The 14,352-nt window shown below is 44.5% G+C and overlaps 2 protein-coding genes across 2 annotated transcripts; both read right to left on the bottom strand.

Moving 5' to 3' along the window:
* Window positions 1-1,617: 1,617 nt before the first annotated feature.
* LOC311327271 (protein NLRC3-like) lies at window positions 1,618-8,124 on the bottom strand. The gene is made up of 7 exons (XM_084460304.1): window positions 6,497-8,124; window positions 5,869-6,123; window positions 4,844-5,020; window positions 3,706-3,876; window positions 3,298-3,459; window positions 2,929-2,978; window positions 1,618-2,583 (listed from the first exon to the last, which is right to left on the bottom strand). The coding sequence occupies exons 1-7, from the start codon at window positions 8,014-8,016 to the stop codon at window positions 2,048-2,050; spliced, it is 2,871 nt and encodes a 956-aa protein (XP_084316430.1). The 5' UTR covers window positions 8,017-8,124; the 3' UTR covers window positions 1,618-2,047.
* A 323-nt stretch (window positions 8,125-8,447) lies between these two features.
* Window positions 8,448-11,672, bottom strand: LOC311327323 (uncharacterized protein; the record flags this gene model as incomplete). Its single annotated transcript, XM_084460355.1, has 6 exons — window positions 11,645-11,672; window positions 10,975-11,021; window positions 10,211-10,583; window positions 9,489-9,544; window positions 9,127-9,375; window positions 8,448-8,494 (listed from the first exon to the last, which is right to left on the bottom strand). Exons 3-6 carry the CDS (start codon window positions 10,468-10,470, stop codon window positions 8,448-8,450), a joined length of 612 nt encoding a protein of 203 aa, XP_084316481.1. The 5' UTR covers window positions 10,471-10,583; window positions 10,975-11,021; window positions 11,645-11,672.
* Between the last annotated feature and the right edge of the window lie 2,680 nt (window positions 11,673-14,352).

Genomic DNA, 14,352 nt, shown 5'->3' with positions numbered 1-14,352 from the left:
GATAGTGCCTTAATCAGGGTGTGATCATAACAAGCAGAGACATTTACATACTTCCTGGTCACGTCACATGACCACTGACCCACAAGCCTAGCAAACCAAGAAGAGTAACCATGACGGCAGCAGTCAACCACACACACACCAACTAGTCTTCTTCTTCTTTCGTGTAACGTCAGAGGTCCAACTCGGTGTCGTGTAGCCATGCCAACATCTCGGGTCCTAGGTCAAAGAGGCTGGCTTCCGAGGGTGGTCTGTACAAGGGGCAAGTGGTGATTATATGTTCGGCTGTCTGTTCAGGGTCACCGCACTCGCATGCCGCACTGTCTGCCAGGCCCCACTTCTTCATCGATGTTTTAAAACGACCAACCCCAGTTCGCAGGCGGTTCAGTGTGGTCCATTGCCGGCGTGGTAGGTCGTCTCCTCCTATGGCGCCACCTCATGGGTCCCAGATGTAGTGATGGACGCGGGAGGGCCCTGCTGACTGCCACTCCTGCTTCCAAGCTGCTGCCAGCCAAGCATCTCTGGAGATGTCCTCAGAGATGGAATTGAGCATCTCTTGCGCTGCCTTGTTGTAGGGGTGGCGGGATTTGAGTCTGCTTGGAGGAGCCGCTGTTGTTGTGGTGTTGTGCAGGATGTGCCACTCATATCTTTTTGCTTTCCTGGCCAGGGCGAGGGTGGCAGCCTCCCGTCGGAGGCCGGCCGGGGCTATTCCCGCGAGGACTGGCAAGAGGGACACTGGGGTAGGCTTCAGGCATCCAGTAATTATTCGGAGGGCACTGTTTATAGCCACGTCAACTTTGCTTGTATGAGGGCTTCTGCACCAGACTGGGGCGCAGTATTCCGCTGCAGAGAAGACCAGAGCTTGGGTCGATATTCGCAGAGTCTTAGCGGATGCTCCCCAGGTTATTCCCGCAAGGCGGCGGATCAGCGCAACCCTAGATGTAACTTTGGCCTTGACTTCTTCTAGATGTTGTCTGAAGGTCAGGGTCCGGTCCAGACGCACACCGAGGTACTTCGGAGCTTGCTGGACCTCCAGGCGTTTGTTGTCGACACGCACCTCCAGTTCCCTCTTTGCTTCTCTGGTGCTTAGATGGTATGCTGCTGCAACTGTCTTTCCGATGCTGAGCTGTAGACGCCACCTTCGACACCAACTAGTGAAGCATAGGATTCCTTCTCTAGTGTTTGTGTGTGGCAGGGTGTGCAAGCAGGCACACACACACACACACACACACACACACAAACACACACACACACACACACAAACACACACACACACGTGGGCACATGTTTTCCTTGGGTGCTAGAGTATCAACCTGCAGCTTGTCTTTCCATATGGCCAGCCAGAAACACTTAGTTCCAACCACACACACACACACACACACACACGCACACACACACGCACACGCAGACAGTAAGTACCTAAAATAGATCTCATATCACTAGTAAAAACATACTCTTTGGGAGTTGAAATATGAATTCATGTTAATACGAAGATTTAGCATTTTATTATCACAGTGTGCAAAACAACAATCATACTGTACATAGACGAGCAATTTATGCACGACTTAAAACATATATTCTGCAGGATCATTGTTTCCATAAACAGTATCTCAATGATTCATCTTGAACAAGTCATGAAATCAAAAGATTGTGTCATTATAAAACAGGAGTGTTGTGTTGAATTTATGATGCAATGCAAACATTGAACAAATTGACATATTCTCAGATATCATACATTATATCATATTTACAGACGTCACACATTAGATCAACCTCAATCATAGATTTAACAAGTCAAGTTTCTGCTATTCACAGTGAAAGTCCTTTTACAGCGCAGCACTCTAACAGAACAAGGACGTCCAGTCAAAGGGGCAGAACCCTTCCTCTCCTCATGACCACAGTGGGGTCATCAATGTCAACATTGACCTGGGACAACCTCTGTATCTGTAGTCATGGTTACAATCAACCACACCCCATCATGTCACACAGGTGTGTGGGGACAGAACTGTGTTTCCATGGAGACCAAGGTGTTCCTCCAGGACACGGGAGGCTACTCTACCTGGCACAGGGTCACTGAGGTGTTCATCTTATTCACCCCAAACCCTGGGTAGAGGGGCTCAGTGAATGTGGTGTGGAATGTGTACAGGTGGGTCATTGTGTCAGAGGAGATGCTGTAGAAGGAGAGTACGCCAGCTGACCAGTCCAGGAAAACTCCTACTCTGCTGGATACAGGTAACCACTCAGGTAAAATAGTCAGTTCTTGATTGTGCCAGACATGGACTTTCTTCTCCCACTTCGACAAACCCCAGGATTTGTCATTGGCTCCAAGTACACAGGCACCGCTGCCTCCCTTCCTGCTGATGCTCTTATATGTCACTCCTAAATCAATATTCCCCTTCATATCCACCTCCCAGTAATGGCGTCCAGTCAGACCCTCTCTACACAGCACCTGTTCATGTTCATCAAACCTCTCTGGGTGATCAGGATACAGCTGATCCTCTTCAACCCTCTCCACCCTCCTGTTGTCCTCAGACAGAGAGAGCTCTCTGTGTGCTGTGTTTGGGTCCAGACTGAGATCACAGGCATCTACAGATGAGAGGAGAAAGGCTGGATTACAACCTGTGTTAGAGTGTGTGTGTGTGTGTGTGTGTGTGTGTGTGTGTGTGTGTGTGTGTGTGTGTGTGTGTGTGTGTGTGTGTGTGTGAGAGAGAGAGTGTGTGTGTGTGTTCCTAGGTAGCTCCTGTAGCTAGCTCTATATTCAGAGAGATTAAATATGAATTGAACATGATCTAGGAAGAATAAGGTTAAAGTTTAATTGAACAAAAGATTGAGGTCAAGCATTTCCACATATCAAGTCAATGGATGGATGTGATTCCCTCAGGTTATTGTTTTGTACATTGACCAAAACAGCTCTTCAAAACAACAACTTACACTTCTTAAGCAGCTGTGGTTTCACCCAGATCTCTTCATTGTGGTCCACACTGTGAGAGAGGCAGAGGAAGAGACAGGGCAAGAGTGACACACACACACACACACACACACATGGCATGTGTATGAAGAGCAGTCTGGACAAGACACAACTAGGACTCAGTGATAACTCAATATAAGAACATGTCTGTGTGTGAAGTACTGCTTAGAAGAGTGATGAAGCAGGAGCTCTACTCTATCAGGACCTGACCTGACTCACACCAACATGACAAATACAGACAATCTGAAAACTGTTATAACAACAGTAACTGGACTGATCAACATTTCATAAAGCATAATTGGTAAAGACGTGCATTAGTAATTGATACTAACTTGAGTTTCTCCAGCCTTAAGAGTGGATCAGAGAGCAGCTTCACTCCTGAGTCTCCTGGGTGATTGTAGCTCAGGTCCAGTTCTCTCAGGTGGGAGGGGTTTGACCTGAGTGCTGAAGCCAGAGCAGCACAGCCTTCCTCTGTGACTCGACAGAAAGACAGCCTATAGAGAGAGAGGGCATCAGGATATTACAACAGCTCTGCTGCACTCGGCTGGTGAGCAGTATGAAGCATGATGTAAAATGAGCAAGCAAGTGACATAAGAGCAATTGAATAATCTATTCTTTGCCAAACAAATACAGCCACACATCAATGTTTACCTTTTTGTCATGAATACATTGATTTGTGGAATTATTCAACATATTTTTCTCTCATTGGTGGAGTATGTTTGTAATATACTGTAACTGACCTCATTATCTTCAGTGTACATTTGGGACTCTTCAGTCCATCAGAGAGCAGCTTCACTACTGAGTCCTGCAGGTCATTGTGACTGAGGTCCAGCTCTGTCAGGTGGGAGTTTGAGCTGAGGGTTGAAGCCAACTCCTCACAACTGTTCTCTGTCAGGAAACAGTTTTCAAGCCTAAATAGGAGATAATACAGGACAATATGCTAAGTAACAAGCAGACTAGAGTGAGAATTTAGTCTACACAGAGAAACGTAAATTACTAAATAGTGATTCACAGGCCTCATTTGTTGAGCCACACGTTAGTCAGTGTGTAGAAACAGAGAACATTTCCTTCATGAGCTGGAGTGTGGTGTAGTGGTTAGGGCAGATAACTGTAGGTCTCTTGGCAGCATGGTTCACATCCCATCTATATATCTTTCTGAGATCCACTGTATCTCCATTGAGGTGAGGTGCTTATAGAACAGCTTTATACTGTAGAAGCTATGTAGAACAGAGGTTTGTAGAACAGCTTGTAACATGGTGGAGTTTGCATGGAGACATAGAATCTGCTGAGTCGCATGTTTTCTTTTTACTTATATAGTTGTTATTTGCTATTAGTGAAAAATAAATGTATTCTCATTTGCACTTCCACACTCAACTTCCCTCAACTATTGTCTGCTCTGACCCTGGTTTGTACTGTATTGTAGTTGTGGTTGGGGGGCAGCAGTGGGGGGGGGGGGGGGTTTGCCCAGCTAGGGGATGATAAAAGGGGGCTTTGTTTCCTGTTCTGTCTCTCGTACCCTTGTGTGTCTATTCCCCTTCATAGGGTGTGTATTCGAGAGCATTTTGTGTCTTGTCTATTTTGGTTGTTTGTTTAATAAACCCTTTTATTATTATTTATTATTATTTTACTGAAATATTCCTGGTATGTGTGAACCATATACATGGCAAATAACCAGATCTTGAATCTTGAATAATCTCTCCATCTCCCACCTGGTGTGTCCAATATATCTGAGGGTCAGTGAGTCATCAGAAAATCAACTGAACTGAAAAAAGATTGCATACAAACATGCTCTAAGAGTGACAATGTGAGACTAACAGACTGTCCAGCCATGTGTCAACTTTAGTGTCATCATGTGAAGACTCCTGTAAGGGTACTGACCTCAGTGTCTCCAGGTTACAGTGTGGACCTCTCAGGGCAGAGCAGAGGACCTTCAGGTCATGATAAGCAAACAATTTATCCCTCTCTAGGTGCAGCTCTCTCAGGGGACAGTCTGGTGACTGGAGGGAGGAGGCCAGTGACTTACCCTCCTCTTGGCTGAGAACCACGTTAGTCAGTCTGTAGAAACAGAGAACATTTCCTTCATGAGCTGGAGTGTGGTGTAGTGGTTAAGACTGATGACTGTAGATATCTTGGCAGAAATGGTTCAAATGCCATCTCTCTCTCTCTACTGTGTGTCTCCTGTCACCAAACCCACTCCCTTTGGTGCATCACTAAAATGAAATGACACCCGTCTGAAATCCCACGAGATTTCCAACAGGATTTCCCTGTCAAATACCGCAATGGTGAAATGCCGCGGGATGGATCATTTCTAACTACCCCCAACTGTACTAAAAAGCTAACAGTATTAATAATGTATGTTAACCATTTAGACATTCAAATAATCTCAGCATCTCTCCCACCTGCGGTGTCCAATACATCCGAGGGTCTGTGAGTGGCCAGAAAATTAACTGAACTGAAAAAAGTCATCATACAAACATGCCCTGAACTATAGTCTGCTCTAACCCTGGTTAGTAGAGTACAGTATGTTCACTATTTTGACAACATGTCCCTCAAAACGATTACACTAGTCTTCCTGACTGAAATATACAATCCCTACAGATGTGATGGGAGTGTGTTTAGTGATACTGCATCAGTCAGCTGAGTTGAATATTCACATAAATGGTTAGTAACAAGTCAATAGTAACAATGTATGTTAAACATTAAAACATTCAAATATTCTCCCCATCTCTCCCACCTGGTGTGTCCCATATATCTGAGGGTCAGTGAGTCACCAGAAAATCAACTGAACTGAAAAAAGACTGCATATGAACATGCTCTAAGAGTGACAATGTGAGACTAACAGACTGTCCAACCATGTGTCCATTTTAGGGTTGTCACCTATAAAAACTCCTGTAGATACTGACCTCAGTGTCTCCAGTTTACAGTGTGGACCTCTCATGGCAGCGAAAGTAACACTCAGGTCATCATCATCGTCATCATCATCATCATCATCATCATCATCATCTGCATCTTCTTCATCATCATCATCATCATCCAGCATAGTCTTTACAAAGGTACTAATGTTCTTCAGGTGCAGCTCTCTCAGAGGACAGTCTGGTGTCTGGAGGGTGGAGGCCAGTGATTCACAGTCCTCAAGGCTGAGCTTCATGTCAGTCAGTCTGTAGAAACAGAGAACATGTCCTTCATGAGCTGGAGTTTGGTGTAGTGGTTAGGATTGTTGACTGTAGGTCTCTTGGCAGCCATGGTTCAAATCCCATCTCTATCTCTTTCACAGACCTACTGTATGTTTCATGTTACTTCAGCTACTCCCTTCCTACTGTCTAGAGGAAACACATTTCCAGACCAGAAAAGCAACAGAGCTGAAAAACACTATCCTTTAAAATGATCACACCATGTCTGTAGATCCATAAAAAACAATATAAAAACCATCGAAACCATGGACAATTAAATTATCATCATGCAATAACATCAACATTAGGCCTGAGTTATTCATACTAGTGTGATGTGTGTGAGTTTGACATCAATACTTACATTGCCCTTCTGCATTTCCTCACAGCTGGGATCAGTCTGTTATGCACTGTCATGGCTATGTTGTATTTCCTCTGGTCCATCTCATCCAGCACACCCTGTGACATCAGAAGTGCGTTGGCCAGTGCTGAGCAGTGATCTCCTGAGAGAGCTTGTTCATCTCGATCTGGTGACATGAGGAACTTGTGAATGTCCTCATGTACTGAACTGTCTTTCATCTCAGTCAAGCAGAGGAAGAGATTGACTTGCCTCTCAGGTGAGAGGTTCTCCACATCTGGCTTCCTAAGGTATTTCTTCATCTCCTCAACAGTCTCTGAGCTGCTCTCTGTCTGTGGCAGAAGGCCTTGTAAGAGAGTCTGGTTGGACTCCAGTGAGATGCCAAGCAGGAAGCGGAGGAACAGGTCCAGATGTCCATTCTCACTCTGTAGAGATTCATCCACAACTCTCTTCAGCACCTCATGCAGGGGCAGCTCTGTCGACACATTCTCCAGGAGAGACTCCAGTGAACTGATGTCGTTTCTCACACAGCAGTAGAACACATAGACAGCAGCAAGGAACTCCTGAAAGCTCAGGTGCACAAAGCAGTACACCTTGTTCTTATACAGGCCATGCTCTTCTTTCAGGATTTCTGTGCACAATCCACTTTCCACTGCTGCTTCATTGACATCAATTCCACACCTTTTCAGCTCCTCCTCTGAGAATATGAGATTTCCCTTCAGCAGCTGTTGGAATGCCAGCTGGGCCAGTTTCAGAATGTCGCTGTCTCTTGATTTCAGGATCTTCTGTCTAGACTGATCTTTCTCGTTTCTCTCTTCATACTTTCCAAGCGCCACCCCTGTTTGAGTGATCAGGAAGTGAATGTACATCTCAGTCAGAGATGTAGGGATCTCTCCTTTCTTGTTTTTACTCAGCATAGGTGCTAGAACCTTGGCAGTGATGTAACACATGATAGGTATGTAACACATGATGTAGAGGCTTCTGTTTTTCTTGATGTGATCGATGATTTTGTTGGCTAGTTCCTCATCATCACTGAATTTCTTACGGAAATACTCCTCCTTCTGTTGGTCTGTGAACCCTCGTACTTCAGTCATCTGGTCAATGCACTTGCGTTCAATCTGTTTGGCTGCTGCAGGTCGTGTGGTTATCCAGAGGAGAGCAGAGGGAAGCAGATTTCCATCAATGAGGTTTGTCAGCAGCATGTCCACTGATGATGTCTTCATGGTATCCCTCAACCTCTTGTTCTGACTGAAATTGAATGGAAGTTTGCTCTCATCCAGACCATCAAAGATTAACAGAACTTTAGAAGATGCAAACATGCTTGCGTCTGCTATCTCTGAAAGTTCAGGGTGAAAGTAACACAGAAGGTCATGCAGACTGTACTGCTCATCCTGGATCAAATTCAGCTCTCTGAATGGAAGCACAAAGATGAAATCTATATCCTGATTGGCTTTCCCTTCTGCCCAGTCAAGGATGAACTTCTGCACTGAGACTGTCTTTCCTATACCAGCCATGCCTTTCGTCATCAGAGTTCTGATGGGTTCTTCTTGTCTGGGTCGGGGTTTGAAGATGTCATTACAGTTGATAGAAGTAACTGATGATTTTTGGAGTGATTCAATCCGCCTGATCTCATGTTCTGTATTAACCTCTTTACTCTCTCCATCAGTGATGTAGAGCTCTGTGTAGATGCTGTTGAGGAGAGTTTTTCTGTCTTCTGTAGTCCCCTCAAACATGAATCTGAAACTTTTCTTCAAACTGTCTTGAAGTGTGTCTTTAACTCTTTTTTGGTTCAGCACAGGGGAGAATGGGAGAAAGTGAAAATGTAGAGTGAGACATGAAGAATAAAAAGCATAAAACAACATCCAGTACAAGCAGAATCCGCATACAGTAGCAGTGTATAGATCTGTGAAACACAATGGACCCTTCTAACAAAAACATTCTCCTGATTTTTCATATCTCACCTTTGTTTGGTGGCATTGCATGGTGTGGCCTTGGCTACGCCTTCTGAAATGATAAGGAAAAACAAGACCCATGATGTCCAAGACCAGGACGATACTGTCCTACAGAACCTCGGGGATGATAAAGGACGATACTGTCCTACAGAACCTCAGGGATGATAAAGGACGATACTGTCCTACAGAACCTCGGGGATGATAAAGGACGATACTGTCCTACAGAACCTCAGGGATGATAAAGGATGATACTATCCTACAGAACCTCAGGGATGATAAAGGATGATACTATCCTACAGAACCTCAGGGATGATAAAGGATGATTGTGTTCTTGTAGCAGTATGACCTTCTGAAGGGGACAACAGTGCAACTGTAGCACACAGACAGAAGCATGGGATGAAGGTTTCACCTTTTCTCTGAGCCTCCACAACGGGTAGAGTTGTAAAGTTGTGGAACAAACACTACACACACACATGCGCTCGCGTACACACACACACACACACAGTTTACTATAGATTATCAGGCTAACTTGGTAGAGCTCCGGTGCAGTAGGTTCTCCATATGTTGTCTCTTAGATAGTTTGGAGTTCATTTTTGTTATGGTGCAGTTATAGATAAGAATAAGAAACACAACTTATTTGATTGTGACAAGATTAAATAAACATAATCTAACAACAGAGCTTACCAAGGTCCTGGAGTAAATGAGGCTCTTTCTCCTGGAGGATCCTGTAGAAGGCTGATTTGACCTTGACTCCCCCGGATTTTAAGGCGTTGTCCAGCTCCCTCATCTTCTTCTGTCTGGTCGGGGCTGCTTGGATGTCAGAGTAGAGCTCATCAGGGATCATACCCTTCTGGTGCAGTTCATCTGCTATGGGCATCACCTCAGCAACCCTCTGAATGAGCTTAGACCGATGTGTGTCCACAAACTTTGCCTCTAGAGAAGAGAAATACACACAAACACACAGAGAGAGAAGAGAATGGTAAACTGGTAGCTTGCACTTCTAAACATGTCCAGTGTTCCACCTCAGTACAGAAATACAGCCTCACCTCTGTCTTCTCTTGTCCTCTCTGTCTCACTCTGTCCATCATGAGAGGTGAAGGGCCTGAGGAAGGAGAACAAATGAAAGAAAGAAATTACCGTATTGTCCCGAATATAAGACAATATTTTTTTCCTAGAAAAACATCTGAAAAAAAGGTGTCGTCTTATATTCGGGGTCTAGACTTTTAAATGTAATTATACATTCACAACAGCAGATGGCGCTGTTTCCCCAAGCAAGCCACCGCTTTTCTCCCTCAAGGCACAACACACAGCGACGGGTGGCTGGCTGTAAAGACGGAAAGACGTGGTATATAGTTGCATAGGCGATTTTACCCTCTGAGAGGGGGGGGGGCAACATTTTGACGTGAGAAAAAAACAAAACAGTTCTGCCGTCCCGTCCCGTCTATTTACAAAGAATGCTTGTTGTGAACAGCATGCTAATAAGAAATCCGTATGACAATTCAATATGCACAACGCATCAAACTTCATTAAACACCTAAAAATATTCGGATAATGATACATTTCACAGGAGAGCATACTGAGACTGGTAAGATTATCCACACCCTGGAACTACAACCCAGGAGCAATGTTGACACTGCCCCCTATATCCACATCCTGGTACTACAACCCAGGAGCAATGTTGACACTGCCCCCTATATTCACACTCTGGTACTGCAACACAGGGGCAACATCAACAAGATATAATCTGACTGATAACAACTGAACTCACCTTGAGTTTCTCTGGTCATTAGATGCTGCTCCACTGTTGTCCTCCTCTGTCTTCCCCCCTGCTTTTCTCTTCTCTTTTGCCTTCCCATCTTGTTTCTTCTTCTTTGTCTCTCCCTCTTTTCTTTTCTCTACCTCCCTCTTTTCTATCTCTTCCAGACTTCTTCTGCGGGCTGTGGAAATGATGATGTTTTCTCTTCTCTGTTCAGTCCTCCGTTGAGAGTCCATCTCCTCACTCCGATATTTGGAAGTATTTCTCCCCATGGTCTGATCTCCTCAGTCCTTACACCATGCATTTAATTTAGTTGACTTGTTTGTCACTTATGCCTAATTCCTTCACCTGACAAGAGTTAACTGGATTCTGAACAGACTGGTTTCTGTAAGAGACATTCACAGGTGTTTTAAAAAGCCCTGAAGCCCTGATGTCCATAAATCTAGTCAACATAACATGTGACTTCTAGTTCCACTGAGTGAGTCCAGGATAGAGAGGCAGAGAGACTCTGTTCTAAAGCTATGCTGGCTGTAGAGTAGCACTAAAGAGTAAACACAGAGCACAAATACACACACACACAGTCACACTCTTCTCTCTTTTGGAGATAGTGCCTTAATCAGGGTGTGATCATAACAAGCAGAGACATTTACATGCAGCCATTTAGCAGATGTGAACACATTAGTCTCTGACATCTTAGAGTGTATAGGAAGGAATGTCTATGATGTAAATGATATTGTCATGTGAATATTTAGTGTATATAAATGCAGGATTCTCACCTGACTGCTGCAGATTCAAGGTTGTCTCTTCAAATGTCTGAATCTTTCTGAGAACAAGGAAATCATTTACATAAAAATAGACTCACCTGTCTAAGAACGGACTTCAGACCTACATAGTTATCTATGTGGGTGTGTGCATGTGTCTTTTACAACACACAAGGAGAGAGAGAGAGAGAGAGAGAGAGAGAGAGAGAGAGAGAGAGACATACTTCCTGTTTACTGTCACTCAACAACACATTCTAATTCCAATAGAACTTTCTAATGCAAATGTAACTATCCACAATGTCACACCAGCTTCCTTTCTCTGCATATTCATGACGTTTACAAAGCATTATACACAAACATTTACTGACCAACACATGTACCATTCATTTAGAACATGTTCAAATGTAAATAATTGTATCCAGTGGGATGAAATGGTTGTATTCTTCCACACGTAGTCTCATAGGATCTACCTCCATATGAATCATTATTCTAAATACTAAAACTGACTTCTGGTAATGAAACGCTCAGCAGACTTCCTGCTACACCATTCTAGCATCTGATCTGAGTTCTGTTCAACCAAGAACACACACAGGGGTGTACTGAACTAAGAACGGTCCAGAAACAATGTTCAACAAAATAGATATACCAGTATATGTGTATATATGCAAATATTTAAGATTCTCACGTCTGCTGCAGAAACAAGGTTGTTTCTTCAACTCTCTGGCAAGGAGTGTCATTACACTCGTATAAACACGCTTTGGAGGCAAAAACACGTTACGTAATGCTACATTTGTGTGTGTGTGTGTGTGTGTGTGTGTAGGATCAGACTTCCACTAGTCTGTGTGAATATGTCACTTAGACCATCATTATAGCAAGAGGCAGCCCACTGATGATGCAGGGTCTTTTTCTCATTTGAAACCCATTTGTGTGTGATCTGATCTTTTTAGTGTAGTGTAGTACACTTGTAGTGTAGTGTACAAATTTAGTGTAGAAATGTAGGATTCTCACCTGACTCCTGTAGATTCAAGGTTGTCTCGTCAACTGTCTGAATCTCTCTGAGAACAAGGAAATGATTTTCACAACTGACTAAGCACGCACGCGCACGCACGCTGTAACGGTCTGTTCCTCAAACGTGATTAGTTGGGCGCCAGCCAGGGCAGGGGAACCCTGGCAATATTTATAGTTTGTCTGAGTCCCAGGCTATTACACAGGATGCATGTATGTACTTCACATGAACCCTCAGCAAGCTTATAAAGAATAACACATAAACACCATGGCACACGTTTCATACATATATTCTGACCCACACCCGGCAACAACTGAGACACAATCCAACTCCCACCAGCAGGGGCAATGTCCCAGAAGTCCAACAGTGCAAACAATGTCCCAAGATTCCACCAGCAGGTGGCACCACCCCCAAGTCCTTGAATATCGCACCACACGGAAATCCTTTATCCAGTCCACTCTGGCGTGGTAAACAACAGTAGAATAGTCACAGTTCAAAAATACAATCACAGCGCTATTCGTGGGTCCATCCGTTCACCCACGCACAAACACCCTGAGTATTCCACAAGTGCGGCAGAGATCAATCCCGGCCCAAAACGGTAAATCCTACAATCAGAGCCACCGCACAAAGAAATAAACGGATCAAACTCACTTAAAGTTAGGTTGCGGATGACGTCACCCCCCCCTTTTTCCCTCGAATGCGGAAGACCGGAGGAGCCGGCAACGGCCCGTGTCTCCCCCCTCGAAATCCACCGAAGGAATAAACAATGATCCTCCAAAATAGTATTCCAATGAGGTATGTGGAACATAAACCTTCCGTAGGCTTCCTCCCGTTCACGAGGCTACAATCCACCGCGAAATCGACTGGGGTTCCGGGTTAGGACTCTCGTTCGTCAGACGAAGGTAAGGCTCTGTGCACACCCTTTTCGCTACCATACGACTGACTCCATCTTTCAATTTCCCGGCTAGCTATACCTACTTCCCATTGGTAGGAGGCGGACACCGGACTAACAGGTATACATATTCATGAGCCCAAACGGGAACGTGCTCCATGAACGGGAACGGGCAGAGCGCGTTACAACGCGCGCACAGACACACACACACACACACACACACACACACACACACACACACACACACACACACACACACACACTCACCCTCTTGCACTGTAGAGCAGCTAAATCCACAACAAGTCACTACTAGCTTCAGATCTCTGTGCCGATGCCCTCACATGACCTCTCTATACGGGTCCAGACTGGTTTCCTGTCTTCTACTGGTTCTGCCCCACGGCCATCAGCCAATCCTCCTGTCTTCTATTGAATCAGTATTGAAAGTGCATTTTTTCATTACGGGACAATCCTGTATTAACGACGACTTGCATACCGTTGCAAACGTGGTAAGTTTTCTGGGTGTGATCATAACAAGCAGACACATTTACATGTAGACATTTAGCAGATGTGCTAACACTAGTCTCTGACCTGATCTTAGTGTTGGAAGGAATGTCTATGATGTAAATGATACAGTGTCATATATTGACTGTATTAATGTAGGATTCTCACCTGACTGCTGCAGATTCAAGGTTGTCTCTTCAAATGTCTGAATCTCTCTGAGAACAACAACATGTAAATAGACGTACCTGTCTAAGAATGGAATCCAAACCTTCTACATATTTGTAATTATCTATGTTTGTGTGTGTGTGCGTTTATCTTTTACCAGTGATTCACAAGTAGAGGGAGAGAGAGAGAGATAGTGACCTTGTGAGGAGAGGGACCAGACCCTACATGTGACCTTGTGAGGAGAGGGACCAGACCCTACATGTGACCTTGTGAGGAGAGGGACCAGACCCTACATGTGACCTTGTGAGGAGAGGGACCAGACCCTACATGTGACCTTGTGAGGAGAGCGTTCCGGAGTGTTCCGCTGAGCTGTGCTCTTCCAAGCAGGAAGTTGAGCAATTGTCCCAATGAGTTGCAGGGGATGTGAGAGTTGTGGGATTGGGGTGGAAAAGGGAAGTGCCTGGTTTCTTCACTCAGTAGTGTCAGACACACAACTTAAACAAAACCCAGAAGAGGAAGGAGAAAGTTATGAAATGAGTTGTACTCAAGTACGACTGAGAGCACAGAGGCCCATGAATGCATTTTGTGGCTCTGTGGCTGTCAACTGAGTTCAGAAATGATATTCGACCTTCTCTCTTTAATATTTTCCGATATTATATTCGATTATTATATTCGCCTCTATCTGGGCCCAGGCACATTCACACTCACGCACACACAGACATACACCAGTGTTTGCCATGTCTCTCCTATGATGTCTTTTAGCCTTTCTTACTCTGAAAATGCAATTTAATGTAATTTATTGCTTTATAAATGTTCTTAGCCGTTAGAC

This window comes from Borostomias antarcticus (assembly GCF_949987555.1).
Source record: "Borostomias antarcticus genome assembly, chromosome: 31".
In the NCBI taxonomy this organism is placed as follows: domain Eukaryota; kingdom Metazoa; phylum Chordata; class Actinopteri; order Stomiiformes; family Stomiidae; genus Borostomias; species Borostomias antarcticus.
Note: the sequence above shows the minus strand (reverse complement) of the source record. Positions and strands in the feature narration are given on the sequence as shown.